This window comes from Phoxinus phoxinus, assembly GCF_949152265.1.
Source record: "Phoxinus phoxinus genome assembly, chromosome: 15".
Lineage (NCBI taxonomy): Eukaryota > Metazoa > Chordata > Actinopteri > Cypriniformes > Leuciscidae > Phoxinus > Phoxinus phoxinus.
Window position 1 is genome coordinate 24,656,354 of NC_136890.1, and position 24,261 is coordinate 24,680,614.

The following is a 24,261-nucleotide window of genomic DNA, read 5'->3' on the forward strand; positions in this document are numbered from 1 at the left end:
CTTTGAACCCAATTCTCTTGCCCCTCCCCTGATGGCAGCTTTAGGGTGTCTCCATTGGTAGAAGATGTATTCATTCAGGGTTTCAAGAAGAAGTATAGGGGAGAGTTTTAAAGTAAATATTTTTTTGTATAATGACATAAGTCTTTTATAAAGGCTATTCAGTGTTTCCATCATTACCAGTGGGCTACTATTGTTGCAATGTGAACCTGGCACAAGTCTCGAAGTCCTGCAAACCCTCAGAAGAGTGAGACTGCTGTTCTCTTGATGGTTAGGACTAGGAGAGCTTGTTTCCTGCCGCTGCTAGTGATCTGGCTTTGTCATTAACACTCCTGCTGTCAGAGGATTACAGTAATAATACAGATTACCATCTCTCACATTCTAACCACACAAACCAAACCTTAGCACCTAGTCTGATGGGACTTTTCCCTCTCCATCCTCACTGTATCTCAGTGTCTGTTGCTCTCTTTCTTTGTCCCTTCCTCCTTTCCTCTCTCTGGTGCAGATGTTGCAGCGGTAGCAAAGGTCAGAGGTCACTGAGGGTTTGGGTTTCCTGAGCACAGCCTCCTGTAGAGCTCAGTCAGGGCGCTTCCTTCAGCACAGCCCACTCACTGCAGCCTCCTCTGCAAAAATATTAGTCTTCAAGCAGCACAGGGGAAAAAGAAGAGCGAGGGAAAATATTTTTTTCTTTGCCATGCAGCTTTGATGGTACAATTCACCTTAACACACACACACGCATGCACGCACTCACACACAGGCACACAGACAGATAGACAGATAGATAGATAGATAGATAGATAGATAGATAGATAGATAGATAGATAGATAGATAGATAGATAGATAGATAGATAGATAGATAGATAGATAGATAGATAGATAGATAGATAGATAGATAGATATCAAAAACATACATGAATTAGATAATCTCTATTGGCATATCCCCCTTTTTCATTAATATAATTTGCACATAAGAGTTAAAATTTCACAAATATGCACAATTAATTGATGACCTAGAAATAGTGCAGAGTTTTAAATTTCATAGCAATTAGTCATAGTAATTCTTTTAAATTTTCAAAATCCTGAAACTCTCTGTTTCTTTCATGATTCAAATTTTCAATGTGATGGGACCCTGTTTTTTTATACAAATATATATATTCAACATTAAAGGGGTCATGGACTGAGAATTAAAATTTTCCTTGATCTTTTGACAATTAAGAGGTTATACTATGAAAATATCAATGCGTTTCAAAACTAAAAACTTCCTTGTTATTCCAAAAACTAACACAGTCTCACCCCAAAACGTCACATACTGACGGGTCTTGACCATACGTCAACATACGACGAAAAGGGTACCCCTATAACGTCCATGTGTGACGATTCGGGTATGGTTGGGTTTAGGTATGCGTTAGGGTACCGCTAGGAGGCGCTGCTGGTGCGCTTATGTCTGCGTCTCATATTGACGTTATAGGGGAACCCTTTTCGTTGTATGTTGACGTATGGTCAAGACCCGTCAGTATATGACGTTTTGGGGTGAGACCGGGTTGCAAAAACAGCTTTTATTGAAACCAAGGCTAGAAAACGACAGGATCTCAAAAGTGGTGACTTATGACATCATAGGGCAGCGAAAGACCATCAACGCCTACGTCTATCACCGTGTCTTTGGTGCCGACCACTGGAGCGTTAGTGAATAGTTACATGAGAACGAGTAAAGATCGACACAGGATCAATACCATTACCTTCCCAAACGATCCTAATCAGGGTTTGAAATTAACACCGGCCAAAATTAACTTTGGCGGGTAACGCTGTCAAATCACTAGCCAATTTGGTGTGTTGCTTTGCTTTACTCACTTTGCTGGGGAAGTTCGTGTAAGCCAAATCTGTGCTGATTTAGCGCAAATACTCAACTCGTGAGTCATCATGATATATTAAATACAGCATATTGCAGAATCTGCACATTTCTGGCTTACTTGAACATCACTAAGCAACAAATAATGGCACGCTTGTTCACTTGCATTGAAGTAATAGTGAATATTAAAAAGCATTTGGTTAAGAGAAATTACATTTTTATCTTCCAAAATCATACATGTTCTTTGTACTGTATTGATTTTTTATTTTTACCTTTATTTAACCAGAAAAGACTCATTGAGATTAAAAATCTCTTTTCCAAGAGCGTCCTGGCCAAGACAGGCAGCAGCACAATTAACAAGATTACAGACATAAAACATGTAAGATCAACATATAACAATTTGTGCCAGTAATAAATAGTTATAAGATCATAACAAAAATAAAAAAATCAGTTTCATATACATTATCACAAGAAATAACAACAGCAAGGATCGTCTGAATAATCAGTCATAACATCTACAGCCAGCTTGTGTCGCCTCCATGTTTTTTAAAAGTAATTTAAAATCAATCAATGAAACAGGCACCTGAAGATTCAGGACATTTTGCAGCTGATTCCAAGCGCAGGGGGCCGCATACTTGAACGCCCCTTTTCCCAATTCGGTCCGGACTTTAGGGACAGATAATAATAATAAGTCATCAGAACGAAGACAATATCTTCCTGTACTTTTCTTTTCGATGTAAGATTGGAGGTATGGGGGAAGCAGACCAAGAATTGCCTAATAGATAAGAATGTACCAATGATTAAGTCTACGGGTGGACAATGGACACCAACCAACCCGATCATACAAGGAACAGTGATGAGTAAGCGCTTTAAAGTTTGTGATAAACCTAAGAGCTCCGTGATAGACAGTATCCAACAGTTTCAAGCTTGTGCTGGATGCATGCATGTATATAACATCGCCATAGTCCAGCACCGACAAGAAAGTGGCAGCAACAAGCCTCCTTTTGGCCTCAAAGTCTGTCCACCTAAAACAACTTGTGGCGAGCAGGACGAGGTCGGGGGCCGTGGGAGGACGTCACGAGGCCGGAGGCGTGATTGCTGATGAGCGACACCTGCGCGACGCATGAACCGGTCTCGTATCTCTCACGGAGGAGCGGAAGCATAAAAGAGGGAGTGACGACAGTGGAGATCGAGAGAGGATCAGGCCTGACTAAATCACCGCCATTCGCCGTGGGCCAGAGCCTGCTGCCGTCGCCGTGAGGGTGTGGAGAAGGGAACGGGGGGTCAGTACTCAGAGGAGTACTCAGTACTGTCAGTACTCAGTACTGTCAGTACTCAGAGGAGCCGTCGCCGACCACCAGGCCACTGAGGAGTGTCGAGCCGTCCACCGTCGGTAACTTAAAAAGTTAGTCAGTGAAAGTTCATTTCAAACCCTGATCCTAATGCTACTGATTTCTGATGTGTAATTATTTAAGTTATCTCTCAAATGATCTTTCTCTCAAAATCGTTCAATAGGCTACTGTTTATGCATCAGCAAATCAAGTTAGTGACAAAACGATCAACTTCACATCGTTTCTCTTAGTAGGATGAAAATAATCTGTTATTTAAAATGTGATTAAATTATATACAGAAAGTGTCAAAGAACGCTCCATTTCCAATCACCCAAGCTGTCAATCACTGTATAGCCTACTCTTTATACTCGTTATATGAAATCAATGATGCTGTTACACTGCACAACGAAGCTTTTACTGTATTTACATTGTTTTTGCATTGTTATTTGGTGAAAGCATTCATGAGAGTGCAGAAATTGCATTGCAATGATGAGATCACTTAATTCACGTGATCAACAGACTGTCTTTCATCTGCTCAATGCTCATCACTGCAACCTTTCATGTGTTGGGAAAAGATCTAAATATAATGCTATAATCATTACTTTTCATGATTCGCTAATCTTGCTAAACTTCTTCGCTAAACTTCCATGAGAGTTTCTCATGTAATGCTATCTATTTCATATGCAAACATGTCAGCCAATCACAGCAGTGGGCGTTTACACTGAAGTCTCACACAGACACGCCCCTTCAAACAGAGCGTTCAAATCAGAGGCTAAAATCAGGCTCGGAAAAATGTCATTTATTTCTAAATTATGACAATTTTTTATGTAAATAATCATACTAACATTATAAGGGCACCCCAGGAAACATTATAAAATAATAAAATAATCCAGTTCATGACCCCTTTAAATGTGTGTGTGTTTGTGTACATGTTTGCAAGCAAAGCCTATGAGCTTGTAAGTCTGTGTGTCCTAGACAGGGCCCGGAGGTCCGGCCTCAGCGCTCTTTATAAACACATCAGTTGGGTTGACAGTGCACAGTAGGGGTGGACTGCAAGACGGGGAACTGGGACACAGTCCTCATAAAAAATCACTTCTAATTTATTTCCCCCCAAATTGGAAAGTGCACGCTCACACCTGACTAAATCATCACGCGTCAACAGGAGACGGCCCCCCCGCCGCACACAGGCGAAACCTGAGCTCAGCATTGCTGCACGGTCTTGGGCCAGCCAGGCAGAAAAAACACACGAATGCACTGCACACCCTGTAATGGATTCTGCAGATGTCCCGGTCCAGATAGCCCTGTTCTCAATATGGCCCATATTTTTGAGGAATCGTTTATCAAATTTGTGATTTTGCTCTTTTTTCATTCCCATATCTCTCTGTCTAGTCATGAATGCCCTCTCACTCTTTCTTGGGCTTCCTCTCTTGGCTCGTATCTACCCTTTCTTGTGCCCTACGACCCTCCTCCCTTCCCTTCAATTCCTTCCTTCAGCTCATCTATCACTTCTAGGCCAGTTGGCGTTTGTAAGCGGGGTGTCCATGCTCCGCATGCTTCAGGAAAAAGATTCCGATTCCTTCCCCTTAATCTCATATTCTTTATTTAACTCATAATCAGTTTTCTGATCAGATTATTTTACCTCTATGTTTTCCCCCCACATTTTTTTTAAGATTCCTGCCTTGTTCACACTAGCTCTTTCCATCCTCTTTTTCTCTCTGTGGAGTCCCAGTTCCCAATGCCTAATGTGGAACACTGGATATTATGCCAGATCAGATGCAGTTTAGTATAAACTTGACAAAAACCAAACAAACAGCATTGGTCCTCATGGGATAGGAAGTATCGAGACGGGTCGGTCCAGGAGGTTGGGTACGACTGCTGCCACTCTAACACTCCTGAGACAAAACACCAATGCAGACCTCCACAAGATGGCTCATCATCTTATACATGGGGTAGCCCAGTCTGGTAAAGAACCGAGGTAACCAAAATGTTGGAGGTTCAAGCCATACAAAGGATTTACAAGCCATGTATAGCAGCATTATTATAGCAGTGCAAAAACTGTGATGCTCTGTTATGTAAAGTGTCAGCTAAATGGCAAATTAGATATTAATTTATGCATAGGACTAAATAAGACACCAAAATTAATATAACCTAACCAGTCTAGGGTTATGACATGAAGCTTCAGCATGGTGTATATTTCTTGATTTCTTGAAGAATGTGCAGCAGAATTGGCATCTTATCTACACTGTAAAAAATATTGTTGGTTTAACGTAAAAAAAGTAACTAACCTGATTTAAAAATTTTAGTTCATTGAAATTTTTTTTTTTTAGTTAATTCAATGAAGGAGATTGGTTTAATCAATAGAAATGCTAAATATCATGTTATCTGAAGCACATCAATTATCTGAGTTGATTTGACAAAAGAAAAAAAGTGTTGTGTGATAATAAATCATGGGGGAGGGTGGGGGGGGGGGAGAAATGCAATTTAGTTGCCAAATGATTAGATAATTTCAATATTAAATACATTTGAAACAAACGTGAGTTTACAAAGACTTTTTTAGTGAATAAATGCAATGCAATAAGAACCTAATTGAAACTATAGTAGATGGCAACATATTCTATTTATCTTTATGAAATACTACCAACAAAATTCATACATGTCATATAAGCAAATCTGTTTTTCACTAATTCACTAATACAAGAGTCACTTGTTCAGGAATCAGACTGGTCAAGCTAAATGTTTTTGATTCAGTAAAAAGAACCGGATCATGAACGTAATTCGTTCAGGAATCGGACAACATTGGTAATGCAGTGTTTGACCAAAATAATGATTCACTAAAACAAACTGTCCCAAAAAAGTAATTCCCTCTGCATCGACAGAAGAATACACTTGCGGGGGGAAAAAAACGTTAATGAAATTGAAGGTCATTCGGCTCTGGTATGTTTTAATGGAATCGGTTCCTGCCCCTAGTAATTCTGTTTGTTATGTTTTGTGAGCTGAGCACTTTATTCTATGACAACACTAAAAGCCACAAGTCATTACTAATGTTCCAAAACCGTGCCCAACAAAGCTAAATAATTCATCAAGCATCCAAAGTCTAAAACAAATAAGGTATATATGGCAGACAGTGTTAAACTAAAGATAATTTACACTCAGATTCCCCATAATATTTAAGTATAGTTTTAAAATAACTAACACTTCTTCTGAGAAGAGATCTAGAGTAAAGGTGAAAGGGAGATTCCACGGCTGACTAATGTCCTGGTTTGGTCGAGAGTGAAGGACAGCAGTAGTCAAAGGTCAGTCAGGGTTAGGCTGTCAATGCATGACATAGAGCGCTTTAACTCTCTCTCTCTTTGCCCTCTCTCTCTCTAGGGCCATGCCAGATGTTAAAATCTATGTAACTACTGACAGGCCTACACAGATCTTTCTCTCAGCCTGTGACTGACCCTTACAACCTCTGTTCTCACAGCTGTTGTACTGTAGAGCACTGTTTCCAAGAGATGGCAGACAGAACAGAAGGAGAGGATGGATGATGCTATCATTTATGCTGTAGAATGTTGTGTAACAGGGGTTTATGTTTTCACTAAATATACACAATGTGAGAATGGTGTGAATGGTGTCAAAAAGGGTAGATAATTTGGATGTATGTGTTTTAAGGAGAGATGACGAATTACGTAATAAAAATACAATGTATTGTTTAATATTTTGCACATTGATGTTCCTAGATTTTGTGCAATGAATGTAAAAAAAAGGTATGGCTGGAATTCTTCCTGAGAGGAAGGATTATCTCATGGAAAATATTCTACACAATATTTTATCTGCGTGTGGGTGAGAAAGGGTCACCGTGATTTTGCCAAGTCTGATCCTGGAACAATATTCCTGTCCGAAGAGAGAGAGCGAGAGAGAGAGATAACCAATAATACAAAATAGACTAGAAATATAACATCAAATACAAATATTAAAAGATTATTACGTTATGATATGACTGGAAAAATAACATTTGTAAAAAAAGAAGAAGAAAAAAGAAGACAAATACGTTTTTTTTTTAAAATCTAAAAATAGCAAATCTGCTATATTTTCTTTACGTCTACAGTCTATCAAGACTACACTTGCATCTTTCGATTACATTTTATTTTAAGGTGTCTGTGTTACAGTGTAATTATACAGGTACTGAGTAATAATAATTAACTATGTAGGCTACTTATAGGGATTGGGATTTGGTTTAGGGTTAGTTGCATGTAATTTATAGTTATTACTACTGCAGTAACATGTAACATGTAACAAGGACACTGTAAAATAAAGTGTTATAAAGTGTATATACTATAATAATCTCCTAAAAATACATATGTTATTTTCTACCATTTAACATTTAGAAAATGAATTAATGAATTAAATTCAAATAATTGAATAATTTCCTGCTATTTTAGGTATGTATTTGACAAATGACAGACAGACAGACAGACAGACAGACAGACAGACAGACAGACAGACAGACAGATAGACAGATAGACAGATAGATAGATAGATAGATAGATAGATAGATAGATAGATAGATAGATAGATAGATAGATAGATAGATAGATAGATAGATAGATAGATCAGCCGAGATCCAGTCCACATCGAGGGCTGCTATAGAATGTTGTGGAAAAGGATGGAAACGAGTGAATGATGTCAGAAAGAATGCTATAACATTTACCGGAAAAAAAAAGATGATGTCATAAAGAATAATACAGAATGTTTTATAGTAGCATGCATAATGTCGTGAAGTTTATCTGAAATCTGAACTCATGTAGTCTGTGGACATTAGAAAACTGCTTATGTCAGTGCTAATATGCCCTGTGGTAGAAATACCAGCATGTTTTTCAGGTTCGGAACATTAGCGAAGGGGATGAAAACTACGGTCTGGATTTTGTCACATTTGTGCACTGGATGTTTTTACACCCTTACAGTCCCTTATGGCTGCACTAATCTGCTAACCCACTGGATTTCAACATTCACTGAGCAACAGCCCAAACAATAATGCCACATGGTATTATAACAACCATGCAAGAGCAACAGCCATTTAGACAGGAGACACACTGGGGTGTGATTTGCATGGGTGACCACTGGGGCTAATAAGACAAGCAAACATTTTTACAAACAAACACATCTGTTAAGGCACTGTCTCAGGTGATTAATCACCGTAGTAATTGTGGTGTAGTCCCCCCACCAACAAGTCAGGTTGTGTGCTGTGGGAAACATGATCTGGGATAATACAACCTGCAGTGCTGTGCTAAGATGTGTTTGTGTTATTACAGCTTGTCCAGCTGCATAAGCAACAATGCCTTGAAGAACTGAACACACCCCAAGACAAATCCAAGCCGTACAACATCACATTACACCATCATACCACCATAAACCGCCAAATTAAACACCACCATACCAGACTGATCTAAGCACCTTCAAACTGAACATAATCATACCAAACAAATGAGAGTATAATCAAACATCTTCATAAACATTATCATACCAAACCACATCAAAACTACCAAACACTATTAAATCCACTCAAAATAACCATTTCAAACACAAGCAAACCAAAAAAGTCTTTTGCTGGGTTCTATTTAGTTCTTGGCACAAGAACAAGCTATTTCTGTATGTAAACATGCAGGATCTATTTTGTACTTTGGACCAAAAAAATTTAATATTCTGAATGCCTTCCATTTGATTGAGTCAAATGTTCTCAAATCCATTGGAGAATTTCACTCAGGCTGCAAATTTTGGCTTAAGCTAAATTAGAATGACAGAATTACTAAACTGCAAAAAAAGTATCTATCAAACCTTTAAACTTTAAGAGTTTTCAAAACTTTTAAACAATGCTTTGTTATACATTTAAAATTTATTTTGACAACATTTTCTAGTTAAATTTAAAATTGAGAAACTGAATTGGAATTTAAAAGGCATTCTTAAAGGTACACTGTGTAGGAATTTCTCCCATCTAGCGGCGACATTGTATTTAGCATTCAAACAAATAGTGCTCTCTAGCGCCTCGCTTTTTCAAATGCGTGTTGCAACTACAGTAGCCGTTATGTACCAAGAAGCTATGACAACATGTCTTCCAATAGCAATTCATAGAGTTTTCTTTCGGGTGATGAGGTTCGTTATTTCAAACAAACTGCAACTTGACACACAACGAACAAACGAATGTTACAGTATGAATCACAGACTGCAGTGCAGTGCAGCCTTTCAAATTTGCCGGGACAGTGACAAGCGCCTCTCACTGATCTCCTTGTCCGTATCAGCTGGTTTCAGTCACGTGACGCTGGCTCTAGTTTGAGGTAAGCTAGTGCTTTTTGTCCCTCTCTGCTGTTATAGTTTTTCAAAATGGCGGATGAAAATCGAATGCTGAGGTACTTCCCAACCTGTCATCAATGTCTTTAACCCTAGTGAGAGAAAATGATAAATGATACAAATATCAAGACTTTGTATTGCTTCTTTAGGCATGTACATTTATTACTAAACATCCAGACTTGGTATCATGTAGATTAGATCTTAATTCAATGCAATTTAGCATTAAGGGCAACTCCCACTTTTCTTCTTATCTCCCCCCTCTCCCCTTCCCACTTTTTTTCCCAATTGCACTCCAGCATCACCAATGAGTCGCGCTGAACGAGACCTCTAAAAAGGCTTTCCAAAACGTGGCAATTACGATCTGGGTAAACCAACTCTGCCTCCTACTTTCCTCCCCTCTTCTCTCGCTCTGTCTTTCTTTGTCTCTCCCTCTCTATCTCCCTTTCCTTCAATCCCTGTGTGGCTATATGTAACATCAGTAAAGCTGTCAGGCAGCACAGCCAAGATAAACAGGCCGAGGGCTGGGTTCAGAGGTGAGAGGGGCTGAAATGTTTTTCCTAAGGAACTGAGGGACCCCTGGAGAACCACGGCTGGGGCCAGGCAAGGGCCAGCGGGGAAGACGATCCCCTCGATTGCCCTCTCCACACTAACACATTGGCCAATCTCCTCTCTCTCTTTTTCTTTCTCTCTCTCTCTCTCACTCTCCTTCTTTCTCCTCAATCTGCATCTGTGTACACAAATACTCTCAACAGGATCCCCTTCACACGTACACACACACACACACACACACACACACACACACACACACACTCGCGCTCATTCATTCATTGGCCGGACTGGCTCTTTAAATTACTGCTGTGTCAACACAAAGAGCTGTCACTCGCATACACTCACACATATGCTATATGCAGGTACACATGTACAGTAGATGCCAGATAGGAACATATTTCACATAAAACGTGCAGTGAACATAAAATTAATTTCTACTTCTTTTGTTATCTTTTCTCTGAAAAAATTAAAAAGACTATATCTACTAATTTGCAAGTATGCATGGCAAAAGAGTGCCTGTACTGAATGTGAGCATATGGTATATAGACCTTGGGAGGGGTGATATCACTCACCCGAAAGTGACCTTTCTCCCTCTTGCTTTCTCTCGTCTCAAGCTCTTTTTTATAGAGAATACAAACAGAATGACTGAGAAAGAAAGAAAGAAAGAAAGAAAGAAAGAAAGAAAGAAAGAAAGAAAGAGAAAGAAAGAAAGAAAGAAAGAAAGAAAGAAAGAAAGAAAGAAAGAAAGAAAGGGAGCCAGGGAAGGTATCTATGTGCCATAAATAAGCTAGAATGGGGTGATACACTAAAACAAGGTGGAAAAAGAAATGGAGAAAGGCATGGGCCTGACACGTCAATGCCAAGAAAAGCATGTTGAAATGAATTAGGACAATAAGATTGACAGAGCACAGGAAGAAGAACAGCAGAGGGTGAGAGAGTTGGCTTGGTCTGAGCACATACCCGTTCCCTGCCATATGGACCAAAACAGAAGGACTCATCTGGGATCTGATTCCTTCTCATCCTACACTGCTCCTGGTTCTCAAAGCTGATTCCAGCTCAGCGCTCCTGACCTGATGCTCCAGCACAGGTTAAACAGTAAAACTACGGTCAGTTCTGAAGGTTTCAGAACAGAATGAGCTTGAAACACAAGGTTGAGATACAAAAGAGTCTTTCATGCTGCTTTTACCTTGAGGTTACAAAATTCCTATTGAATATGGAACCTCATGTTGTCTGCATACAGTGTCAATTAATTTTCATTCAGTAAATGTATTTATATTCATGACATTTCACTATAAACCCACAAAGTAAGGTGCACATACTGTACACTACCGCTCAAAAGTTTGGGGCCCGTAAAATACTTTTTATTTTTATTTATTTTACTTCTAACACTTTTATTCAGTAAGGATGCATTAAATTGATCAAAAGTGACAGTAAAGTTTATTTACTGTCACTTTTGATCAATTGAATGCATCCTTACTGAATAAAAGTGTTAGAAGTCACAAAAGATTTCTATTTCAAATAAATGGTTCTTTTAAACTTTCTATTCATCAAAAATATGTATTCAAATGAATGGTCTCTACAAAAAACTTAAACTACACAATTGTTTTCAACACTGATCTTGAGCCGCAAATAAGCCTTTTAGAATGATTTCTGAAGGATCATGTGACACTGAAGACTGGAGTAATGATGCTGAAAATTCAGCTTTGCATCACAGGAATAAATCACATAAAAAAAATAAAAAAATAAAAAAAAATACTTTACTGTTTGAAGTTGAATTTGCTACTTGAAAAATTGTGCAACATGCATAAAATGGCAAAGATAACATGCTACTCGATTCCCGCTTACATATTTTTTTATATCTGTGTATATTTGTTTGTAAATATGCTTGTGCACAACAAGTCATGACATCTTGTGTTTTTACGTTACTTTAATGCATCAAAATAATTTAAGCAATTTCAACTTTTTTCAGCCAGTTAAATATAATTTAAGTTGAAATAACTTTTACAGCCAATTATACTTTAAAAAATTAAAGGCAGCAACTGAACTTTTTTTACAGTGTATGTATATTTAATTGTACTATGTTTTGGCATCAGAAATGCATGACAAGAAGGAAGACGTGAAAGAAAAAGTCACGAGGATGAAGCAGCATATTCTTTTACCTGCTTCAGAGCTTTTCTTTCCCAGCTCTCAGCTTCCTGCCACTGCTGCCCATCAATCTACCCAGGCCACAATGGTCTGTGACAGAGCCGGGCAGAACCGCAGGGGAAGACAAACAGTGGTGGACACACAGCTCACTTCCTCTTCCCTCCCGTCATGCTCCTCACGCAGGGGTCTGCCACCCTGTCGGCCTCCCTCGTGCTCCACGGCACATCCTCTCGGCACATAAATACCCAGGAAAAACTTCCTGCCCGACTCCAAAACATGACCCAGAAATAAACGAACGTGAGATGGAACAAAAATAGAGCCGGGGTTGTATTAGAGAAGAAAGAGAGTTTTATTGTTATTTGAGACATTTTATTGATTTATCGGTTTCTGACTCTATTTGAGCCGTATTTCCGTATACATCCAACACTCTGGCTTCAAACGCATATGCATCTGTATGATACGGAGAGACCCAGTGCAATTATATTATTTTCACTTGAGCTTTTTTCCGCAGCCCTGAGATGTCCTTTCATTCTCCTCTCTCTCACTCACTCACTCACTCACTCAGCATCTGTTACATCTAAACAGCCCACTTAACCTCATCTCTGTCACTTTCTCTGCCGGCAACATGCACATACACACAGAGGCATACTTTCTCTGAGGTCTCACACAATGCATTCATGACAGAAAAGGAGAGGAGAAATCCTTAGTAAAATTACTAGAGGACATTAATCATTAGGGCAGATTATAAGCAGCCCCTGCACTGCCAGATGCCTCTCTGTTTGAGCCTCTGCTCTGCAATCTCAGGGCACTTCACCTCCGCTGCTGCTGCCTCTCAGGGAGGACGGCCATTGTTTCTGGCCAGCTTTTATTTCTTTATTCCTAACATTTTTTAAATAAGGCGCATTAGAGAGGTCTCATCATCTTTTCCCGCTTTTCAGCCCTCCTCAGCTTTGAACTTGGGGGCTGAAAACCACAACCCACTTCAGAACCTTTAGCCCTGTGTGGCCACATACACATATATGCACATGAAGAAACCCACACATGCAACACAAAAGACTTGTTCCTTCATAACATGGTGCTTCAGGACTGAGAAATAGTACTAGGAAAGGTTCTCTAAAGGCAACAAAAGGCCAAGGGGAGTATAACCAGACATGTGCACACACACACACACACACACACACGGTCCTCTCTTAAAGGATTAGGGTATGAGAAGCAGTATTTAGGACTAAAACCACTAAAGTAGGGTTACTACCTTAGAAATTCTCTCCAGGAGTGATAAGTAGTCTCCACCTCCTCTCTCCATTTGTTGTGTGGAATTGAAAATGCCAGTGAGTTCTTGTAGTAATAATAACAGTGCTCCACAGCGCCTGTGGTGTTTGGTGACGCCGGGAAAAAGTACTCTAGTGATTCCATGTTGCACATGATGTACCTGTCAGCTGTGTGAACAAACAGACAAAATCATAGGTAAACCTCAGAGCGTCAACAACTATCACACATGTGCTGCGGGTAAAAATCTGACAGAAACGCGTCGTCTGATATCTATTAAACTAATATTAGCATGTTTGTGTGCACTGAATCACGCCCTACTGCCTGTAACAACAGCATAAAGGTGCAAAACATTCAAGTAACAGTCAAATAAATCATTCATAAATAAAATCATAATCATAAATAAATCATCTATAATGGTTGTATGAGAAGTTATGAACGTGTCAATTATTTATATTCTATATTTTTGCAAACAAATATTTTAATGTCTAATTAATCAATTGTGTAGTATATCTACTAATCGGATTTGAAAAAAAAAAATATTTACCATAAAGTATTTTGTCACATTTAACTAAATGTAAACTCAAAAATATTCCTGGTTATTTAAATATAATAATAATCTTTTATCCACCTTTGTTGCTCATTAAAAATACATCAGTTGTCTTAAATTAATAATGCAAAGTCATACTATACAAATATTTATACATAAGTGTATGCATACATTATCTATCTATCTATCTATCTATCTATCTATCTATCTATCTATCTATCTATCTATCTATCTATCTATCTATCTATCTATCTATCTACACATTTACACCATGTTTGTTGCTTTATAAATGTATACAAAGAACTCTTTTCACATGTTCCACAACATTTAATTTGTGCATTAGCTTTGGCTGGCTGGGGTGTAGAAGAGGGATGACCAACAGGAGCAGAGGGAACGACTTCATTCCAAAATGTGCAAATAGTTTCCCCTTCTCATTTCCTCTCCTGCACACAGATCGACAAATGTGAGCATAATGACAGTAAATCCGTTCAGATAGCACACAGCAATCCAGTTCATTTAAGAATTAATATAGTGGTGCATGGAGCACGACAGCATCTTGAAACAATGAATCACTGGAGAGGACACATTTGGACAACGTTTGTCCATATTGTTAAACACTAAGGTGCAACAAATCCGGATTATCTGGCAATGGATTATCTGGTATTGTTTAGCACTTGACACACATGCACACACACGCACACACAAACTCTCTCTCATTACCTCACACCACCATACTATATAGAATGGGGTTGGGGAAAGGTGCTTGAGAGCGGTGGAACATTAAGTGTTTCGAGTCACCCGGTGAACTCAGTGCTATTGTGCCCGTATGCTGGCCCATATCTGGGAGGCAGGAGGCTCTGCTGTGACAGGGTCCCATAAAGGTAGAAGAGAGTGAAGTGCAGAGAGGCTTCATCCTGCGCTCTCTGCCCGCTGCCTCTTCACTTGAGTAGGTTCTTTGGTATGTGTTGCTCCCCAGCCATTGTGTGTCTGTGCTCTCAGTGGCCTTATCTCAGTGGTGTGGCATTTGCCCAATTGTCTTAACGCAATAACACTTAAATTGCAAGCAACATGTTGTTGTTGTTGTTGTTGTTGTTGCAACTCTATACAGCCAAGTTTGTTGAGGCACAGGATATTGTTTTTGTTTGTTTGTTTTTTACACTCCACAAACGCATAGGCTACATAAGGTTTATTTTCAGCTAGTTTTAAACTTTAAAATGTTAAGATTTGGTTTAAATTGGAACCTTTATTTTTAAGATTGTCAGATGCACATTTTAAAACAGAATAAAAAAAACATATTTAAAAATAATAATAATTAGTAAAGCCATATGTTAAGCACATCCTCAGATCTCATAATGAATTCTTAAGAACGATGTGTTACTTCAAATCTTGTACCATAAATGTATGTATGTATGTGCTATAGGGTGTTCCTCCAGAGCTGATAACAGGACCCGTGTTGGTGGTGAGGCGCGGCCGGGAGAGCGTGAGAGGGGACAGCCGTCTCAGGAGGGAGCGAGGCAGGAGCGGAGAGGGAGTTCGACGCGGAAGACATGGACTGGCTGTTTGATGGCCATTCCAGCTGAACAAACAAAACACCCCAAAACACGATGAACCTGGGAGTTGGAAATATGTGCGGGTCTGCTACGAGGTCAGATTCCTAACCGTATCTAATTCAATTTTACAAACTGTAAGAAAACACAGAGCTCGACGGAGCCTCGATCTCCTTGCAAATAATGCACATATATACAAAACACGGAGGCTTTTTTTCTGTTATCAAAAGCTTCAAGGCAACGGGTCAATTGGTTTTGAAACAAGTCCATTTGCGTAACCGTTATAACTTCAAAATAATAAATGTGTTGAAACCAAATATTGTGATTTGTTCGTCTCGCTTTTTGACACACAAGTCTCCTCAAGGGGTCCAGAGTGTCAGTAGCCGGGAGAGGCTCGCGCTTGCGCGCGCGCGCGGAGGACTGCTCGCGCGGTGGTCCGGTCAGCTCTGTTAAAGACATTAGTGCTGCGCTCGAGGAGAGCGCGGGAGGCTCATAGACAGCGCTCACTTCTCTAAATAAACATTAGTCTTAAAAAGTTTGGCCCCGCGACCTCTCTCTGATCGCATTTCACTCTGGATAGTAAACTTCATTTTTATCGCGGGACTTTCCCATTCTTTCCGAAAACAGTCTTCGGTTTACGAAGATATGAAATGCCTACACTGACAAAGTTTCTCTTTCACCTGGCTCTGGGACAGACGTGTATCTAATTTCTTTTACTGTGGAAAATAGAGCCGTTAAAAGTGACACGGGAATTTGGTTTTAATTTCAGAGATGAAAAAGGTATGCATAAATTCTCCGTTGAGAAACGTGGTTGGATTAGTCCTGAAAACCAAAAGATCATTATTTTGTTTAGACAGACCTCAAAATTTCACACTGAGGGAAAACCAGTCTTTTAGAGTGCAAAAGAGAGATTATAGGTGAAATGTTATGCCGTTATCTGAGGCGACTCGACATCCCCACATTTCACTTAAGATTTTTCTCAGTCTGTCGCTGATAGTTTCTTGGGACTTGCTAAATTGAAAAATCACTACCCTCGTTGCACTCTCTGTATTTAAATGTAATTTCCTAAACGTGGAAAGTGTTGGAGTTTGTTTAAAAGCGAACAGTTATTATAGCCTATGCCTGAGAAAAAAGTCATTTTGAGAGGTGTGCCGCCACTCGTGAAGGTCAAAGCAAAAGGCGCACTGTATAAAAAAAACAAAAAAAAAACATGTTATCACAACATGTTTTCTTTTGTCAAATCATCTTAGATAATTTATTTGGTTAAGATAACATAATATTTTGAGTTTCTATTGATTAAACCAATCTCATTGTATTAGGCTAACCCATTTTTTTAAATTTCAGTGAACTTTAGGCTATTTACTTTAAACCAACAATATCTATATTATTATTTTTTTACCGTGTAGGCCTTCAAGTGAATAAAATGAGTCGGTAACCCGAAAATAAGTCATTCAAATTATTCAGTTGTTAGGGGGTGGAACTTGTGGTGGTATCCTGACCGGATAACGGGAGCATGCTCGCGGACAGACGACAGCTGTCCCTCTCCATCAAACTAAGAGTTTTTGGGTCACAAGTTAAGTCCTCGGGCTTCCATAATGCTAACACTAACCCGTCACTAAGCCAGGCTCCGATTCGGTGATATCCCGGCCATATCTTGGAGAAGTATGTGTTACTGTTTTGTGGCAAGCAGAGAAGACGCACAGGAGGATAAGTTGGGCGTATTGCCATGGAGACCGTCATTAAACGGATCATACATCACTTCTGTCGAGCGGTCATTTTTAGGTCATATAAAGAAGCTATTGTGCTCATCTGATGACACAACAGATTTGAGATTATTCTTCAGTAATCGCTCATCGTGGAGATGCCCGTGTGTTTCTCTGTGTGTGGGATGGCAGGCCAACAGCAGGTGTCCTTCAGTGAGTCCCAGTGAGTCGAAGTCGATGGGGCGAACACTTCCAAAGTTAATATTTTGTTTCCAGAGAAGAGGGGCGGCCTGTATCTCTGCTTTATTTACACATTCTAAATTAATTAAGCAGAGGATTCCTCGGTGCGCTAGAAAAACATGGAGGGGGAGATGCTGGGCTGCGGAGGGAGGGCCTAATTTATTGTGGCCGTACATCTCTGCTTCGTGCCAGGGTGTCAGGGGACTCGGCCGACGGCATTCCTTCACAATGAGGGCTAGAGCTCCCATCATCCGTTTATTTCACCGCTTTAAATGAAAGAGCATGTTAGAGACATAAAAGAGAGAGATAATGAGAATTTGTAAAGACACAACAACAGAGTTTAATGCGCAACCCATCAATAATTGTTTTAACGAGCAAGATGATAATTACAGAGGCAAGAAAAAATCCCAAACTACACTGTAGCCTACGTAGAATAATAAAATGCCGAATACTGACTTAGCTACAACATCAACAGGTTTATAGTTTTGGACGACTGACACCATTTCATCCAATACAAATAAAAAAAAGATGAATATGAGATCACGTTGATACGCATTAAAATAAGAAGTTTAAAACAGATGTCTGGTTTAAAAACCGGCACCAATCTCACATAGATAAAAAAAACTTTCTGTATATTCAATGCTGCACGCATGAGCGCGCTGCACCGTGTCGTTCCTGCAGCAGGTGCCCCAGTTCCGCTAAGGTAATCTCAGACTCGTTTTTACATCAATATTACATATTATTATAATTATAACTATGGAACTAAAATATTTAACTATGGACTTGTAACAGTATCCTCACTAATATTAGACACAGAGTGGAGTGTTGTTTGTCACAAGCCAACAACAACGGCAACAATTTAATAATAATAATGTTTGAAATAATGCGTAAAATAATCTCTAAATTCATTTTTATGAAATATAAGCCCAATGACATATCATACAGAAAATTAATTTCAGAATTGATTAGCCTAGAATGTCAGATATAGGCTATAGGCTCGCCCAAAATTCATAGAAAATTTAATATTTCACACATTTCATGACTATGTAACTATATATGCTGTGGTCTGCAAACAGCCTAATCGTGACTGAAGAAGAAAAATAAATATTTTTAATGAGCTTTCATGCATTATTCGCAGTTAAAAATAAATTCAAAATAGTGCCATGTGCAACTTCTTTTATTCGTTAAAAGAATTATCCATAATTGAAAGGAATTGCCTACATTTTTTTTTATTAAAAGTAGCTAAATCACAATACAAAACAATTAATAGGCCTAATTGCACGATTTATCCTGAAATATTAATAATGTTATACTGAATGATGCTTACTATTTGCATCCCAAAGACGTTTCTATAATGTAACAGATACGAAAGTGCTGATTTCTTAACTTACAACATCACTAAGACATAAAAAAATTAACTCACTCACGCATAAAAAACATTAACAGGCTACATTCTCAAACAGATAAGCTAAGAAGCCTAGATAAAATAATTGTAACTATTAATAACTTGTTTAAAAATAGGTCAAATTAAACATAATAAAATAATAATACAGAAACTTATGCGTGCATGTACATAGGCCTCAATGAACGAAATATAAATCGGATAGCATCATTAAATGTAAACTTGAAATCTTGTAGTCAACATACTATAATCTCAGATAATTAAATAATTGAAAAGACCTTTCAGTGCGCGCAACAGTGTGAACCCCATGATTCTGATGAGTAGCAAAAAAGCCGACAATAAAAGCTCCAACGTCGCGACATAAAACACTATGCCAGAAGCGAATACGCGGGGTTGTTTTAGAGATATCCTTTTTAAAATTACAGTGGTAGAAGAGATAAGTAGAGATATGCTTTGCTCCATGCGTAATCGTGGGTGGTCTCCTCATGGTGTAACTAACGCGCCACACTGAAGAAAATGAAAGCGAAATGAACGGGCAATTAGTGGGATTCGTAACCCATGATTTACACTTTCGATCCGATTAAAGGAGAGTGATGTGATTTCTCATGGAGAGACAAAACAAGACTCAAAAGTGCTGAACGTCAAGAGAGAAGATAAATATCCTTTTTTACATTAAAGCCCATCTCGCATTTCGCCTCCTTTAATCAAGAGCCAGTCTTACTAAAACTTAACTAATCACCACAAATTCATTAGCTGTAAATTATGACAGGCGCAAACACGACCACATGAGTTAGGCGCGTGGTTAGGCTGAGGAGATTTTTGTGCTGATTTCATTCATAGGCCGCGAGTAGTTTTATTCGCTGTGGCAAGTAGATCAAAAGTAAACTATTGTGTAATGTTCCTTCCTCTCTGCTGCTCTCTGTCACCTCGACCAGCAATACATTTATCGTTCTTCCTCCCAGGCTTTTTTTTACGCGTGTTTGCTAGAGAAGCACATGACCTCTGCCCTTAAATCAGCCTGATGTCCCAAACTAAAGTCACCCTAAAAAATATAAATAATAATAATAATAATATAAAAAGCTACTCAAATTATAGTCAGTCTATAATTATCATTATTCACAAAGCATCACATTTCTGTGTAGCCAATACAGGCCTCTCCGGCGATATTAATTTACCATAATCCTCAATAATTTAGTAGTTTACAAATTAATACACTCTGCAACTAGGCCTACTTAAAATTAAAATAATAAAAATATATAAAAAAATTATACTTTATACTTTAAAAAATACTAAATACCGTTTCCATATTTTACTATTAGACTTTTTTTTTTTTTTTTTTTTTTTTACAATTTTACGCGGCGCATTTGGCTGATGGTCCAGAAGAGCTTGGGAAATGCGTTTTAACTATTAGTTTGGTCCAGTTTTGTTCTCATGAAATTTAGAACAGTAGTTTATCCTGTTTTTTAGATGACAAAATGGGATACGAATTAAGTTTTAACTTAACCGACCTGTTTGCATTCGCGTCAAAGCATTTGCTAAGTTGAAGAAGAGAAAAGAAATACGGTGAGTGAGTCAACCCTTCGTTTATGCCTAACAACCAGTTGTCAAAAACACCCCACGAAGCAAATTTACCCATTTGCGCACGAACCAAGTAAATAAAGGCAGCTTTTTATGCCACCTTCTGAACAGAACCGTGTGCTCGGCCAACTCTGAAATGGATTCATCAGTCTGTTTTTCGCACTACATTGAATTCCCGCTGCTTCCTTTGTACATGTCTCAAGACAACACAGATGACATGAAAGCGGACAACCGAGAGTCTTTTAAGACGATCGCCTTTCAGAAGCAAATGTGTGTGGCTTGTCTCGCTAGGGACCACTTGCTGGGTGCCTATTCAAGCCTTAGGGACAAGGTCTTCAGTGACAACATCAACAAATGGGCAAAAAGCTGCATTATTGTGGATTAGATTCCAGATGAAAAAAAAATGCTACCACAAATTAGCAACGAATCCTCAAAAGACGTGGTGGGTATCCATGTAGAACCATCACATTCAATTATAGGCTTTCAAGCGCTGATGTTCCCATTGCTTTAGCTCTTTGTCATTTGCCAGAAACTGGTCAATTATCATGGCTCAAAGCGCCACACAAGAGGAAACATGTGCCTTGGGCCCACAGGGTACTGGTGTGAAAACGTCACACACTATGATTTCCTCTGTTTTATTAAAATCTATTTAGACTAAAGCCTTAATAAATAACATAGGCCCGATTGGCAGCAAACATTAAACGAACACTTTTACAACGTAGCAATATTATTGTTATTTGACTTTGAATTGTCCTTCTTATTGCTAATTTCTTTTTTACAATAAACTAAAAACTAAATTATTGTAAATATAAATTAAGTAAATTGTTAAAATTGCTTGTTTTCTCAACTCGCATAATTGTTTGAACTTCAAACTATTTATTTTGTGTATAAACTCTTTTAGGCAGGTCAGTAGGCCTGATCGAAGACTAAATGAAAAGAAGTTAACGAAAACATCTTCAAAATTCACAAACATTTATTGTCTTGCCATTACAACAGAAAATGACCTATGGACATTGTTTTGTCTCTTTACATAGAACAACATTCTTTTCACAGATAATTTCTCAATGGAATAATGAAATATGTATATGCACAAGTGTCAGACAGAAAGAGGTAATGCGATTTACACCAAGAACCACATAATCATCTATCAACAGAAATAAAATAAAAAATAAAATTCACCAGAACACTTCTGTTGAGAGAATTAGGGGAAGTGGGACGTTAACCTATAATCTATTTACAGCCCCTATTGTCTCTGGCAATGTGCTTTCAAAACAAGTAAATCCTGAGTTTAAAGTCTCGGTTATTGACAGTGCTTTTCACAAACTCACAAAATATACAAAACAATAAAATAGTTAAAACAATCTTCATTTAAGTCAACCAAAAGAGGAAATTCCATATCAATGAGTACAAACTATTTAACTTTCTGGACAAAGCGGCAAAGGTCCACTGGCCGTCCAAAGGTGAAATCTTAGCTTACTATTTACATGGTCTTAATTTCCTCTCTTCAGCCTGTTTCTCTCTTCAAAATCTTACATATTTACAGTTCATAAATATACTTAATTAGCCTTTTATTTAAGAATTCAGAAACATGAAACGGGCGGCATTTTAATCTTGCAAAAGTGTAAATCCTACCTTAGCAAATGACGAAACAACCATATTAAACTGGGGTGCGTTTCCCAAAGCCAACTATGGTCGCAAGTTCTGTCGTTTCCAATAGAGTTCAATGGAACTTGCGACCATAGTTGGCTAACGATGCGTTTGGGAAACGCACCCCTGGGCTGCTGCACTTTCTATTTGCTGCCACTCTAGAAATGGCAATTGTTAAGGCTTGACGTTTTGCTCGAGAAAGTCTGTGTGCCCGGCTGAAGCATCGTGTCCTGCGTTAGATTCAAGTGGTTCGTGGCCGAGGCAAGTGTGGGAGTCAGCATGGCCAAGATCTGAGCCTGTCCGCCCGGTTGTGAAGTGTACGGCGAAGCTGGAGAGCTAGCCGCACCGATTATATTGTCTATAGAGAAGGAAGGCCGGCTTGGGCCATTTGTGTCCGTTTTGAGAGGCGCCAGACCAGGAAGAGTCGGGCTGAGTTGAGGATAGAAAGGCTTTCTCAGCTCGGTACCCAAAAACGAAGGCAAGCTGTGCGGCGTGGAGAATATCGAGGAAGGCGTTGGGAGAGCACAATGTGCGTTTTGGAAAGGGAACGCGCCTCCCGGGTGGTGTGGGTGATAGGGGTGATGCGCGTGGAAATTCTGCAGCTGTAGGCCGTAATTGTAACCGTACGGTCCGTAGCCAAAGCCAGGTAGAAATCCCCCCGCGTCCCTAAGGATCTCGTTGGTCTGGTGTCTTTTGAAGCGCTTCCTTCTGCGCAGAAAACTCCCATTGTCAAACATGTCGGCGGACTCTGGGTCGAGGGTCCAGTAATTGCCTTTGCCCGGGTTACCGGGTTCACGGGGTATTTTTACAAAGCAGTCATTTAGAGACAGGTTGTGACGGATAGAGTTTTGCCACGCGGGGAATTTCTCCCGGTAATACGGGAACCTGCTGCTGATGAACTCGCAGATCTCGCTGAGAGTCAAACGTTTCTTCGGGCTCTGCAGGATAGCCATGGTTATAAGGGCTATGTAAGAATAAGGGGGTTTCACCATCGCATTTTTCCCTGGTTTATCCCCAGTTAACGCATCGGTTCTGTTGTCATCCTGTGGCCCGACCCGGTCAGCCGGACAGTCCAAGCTGCTTTGACCCGGAGAGACTGCGCCCTCCCCCGCATTCTGGGATAGATTGTCATCGGAGTCATTGTCCAAGTGAAAAGTATGATGATGGTGAAGATATTTACCCTCTTTTACAATATCCCCGCCAACGACATCGATGTCCACGTCGTCGGACAGAGCAGAACTGTCCGACATGTCCGTCCCCAGAGTCATCCTTGGAGAGTCTTTTTGTCTTGCTCTCTCGCGTTCCGTGTCCAGTCTCGTGCAGCACCCAGCACAAGCAGTGTGTCGTCTCAGTCACTTGTGCGTTCTGGAACAACAAAACTCCCGTCCTCCAGAAGACAAGAATATGTTGTCTTCACGTCCTGGAGCCGCATAGAAAACGTACCTTAAGAAACGAAAGAAGACTCGAAAGAATCACACCGGACTTGCATAACACAAAAACTGTCCAGAGCTCAGAGCGCTTTCAAGTCGAACAGGACACTCGGTTCCCAGACCTCGATTTTCTCTTCATGGAGTGTGTAGTTGGTCCATATGCAATATAAACTTTTGGATCATACGAATAGAATTATGACTATGCATTCACTGACTAGCTTTTCAATTTTCATAATTCGAGAAGGCTATTTGTTCTCGTGTACAATCGTAGCGCTGTGCGTGAAAGAGCCTCCAAGTAGCCTATACCCCCGCGCGGCTTCCAAAAACTATTTATCCAGTCCCCATAATCACGTGATCAGCATGTCGGTAACCAGGAACTAGGGAAGTTTACAGCCGAAAAAAGCAGCACAAGGGAGAAGTGTTATCAACTTACCCTAACAAGTGTGCTAGGGGCATTTAACTGACATTCGCGACAAAATAATGTCAAAAAGAATGCAGAGAAAATAAAAAATTCCGCACGACTTAACTTTAATAAAGCGGAGGATTTTTCAAAGATGACAACAGATAAATTGTCAACACATTAATTTAAACAATATAATACAAATAATTTAATTCCTTACTACACGTTCTTTTTTTATTTTTTATTTTTTTTAACACCATTATAACAATAAGACCAAATAATTAAATTAAGCGTTGGCCTAT

At 39.3% G+C, this 24,261-nt stretch overlaps 1 protein-coding gene across 1 annotated transcript; it reads right to left on the minus strand.

Moving 5' to 3' along the window:
- Nucleotides 1–21,439: 21,439 nt before the first annotated feature.
- On the minus strand, nt 21,440–23,879 carry foxd2 (forkhead box D2). The gene is made up of 2 exons (XM_079637928.1): nt 22,254–23,879; nt 21,440–22,144 (listed from the first exon to the last, which is right to left on the minus strand). Exon 1 carries the CDS (start codon nt 23,395–23,397, stop codon nt 22,288–22,290), a length of 1,110 nt encoding a protein of 369 aa, XP_079494054.1. The 5' UTR covers nt 23,398–23,879; the 3' UTR covers nt 21,440–22,144; nt 22,254–22,287.
- Nucleotides 23,880–24,261: the final 382 nt, after the last annotated feature.

Excerpts from the sequence above, each read along its gene's own strand:
- foxd2 (XM_079637928.1), bottom strand. The coding sequence starts at position 23,397 with ATGACTCTGGGGACGGACATGTCGGACAGTTCTGCTCTGTCCGACGAC.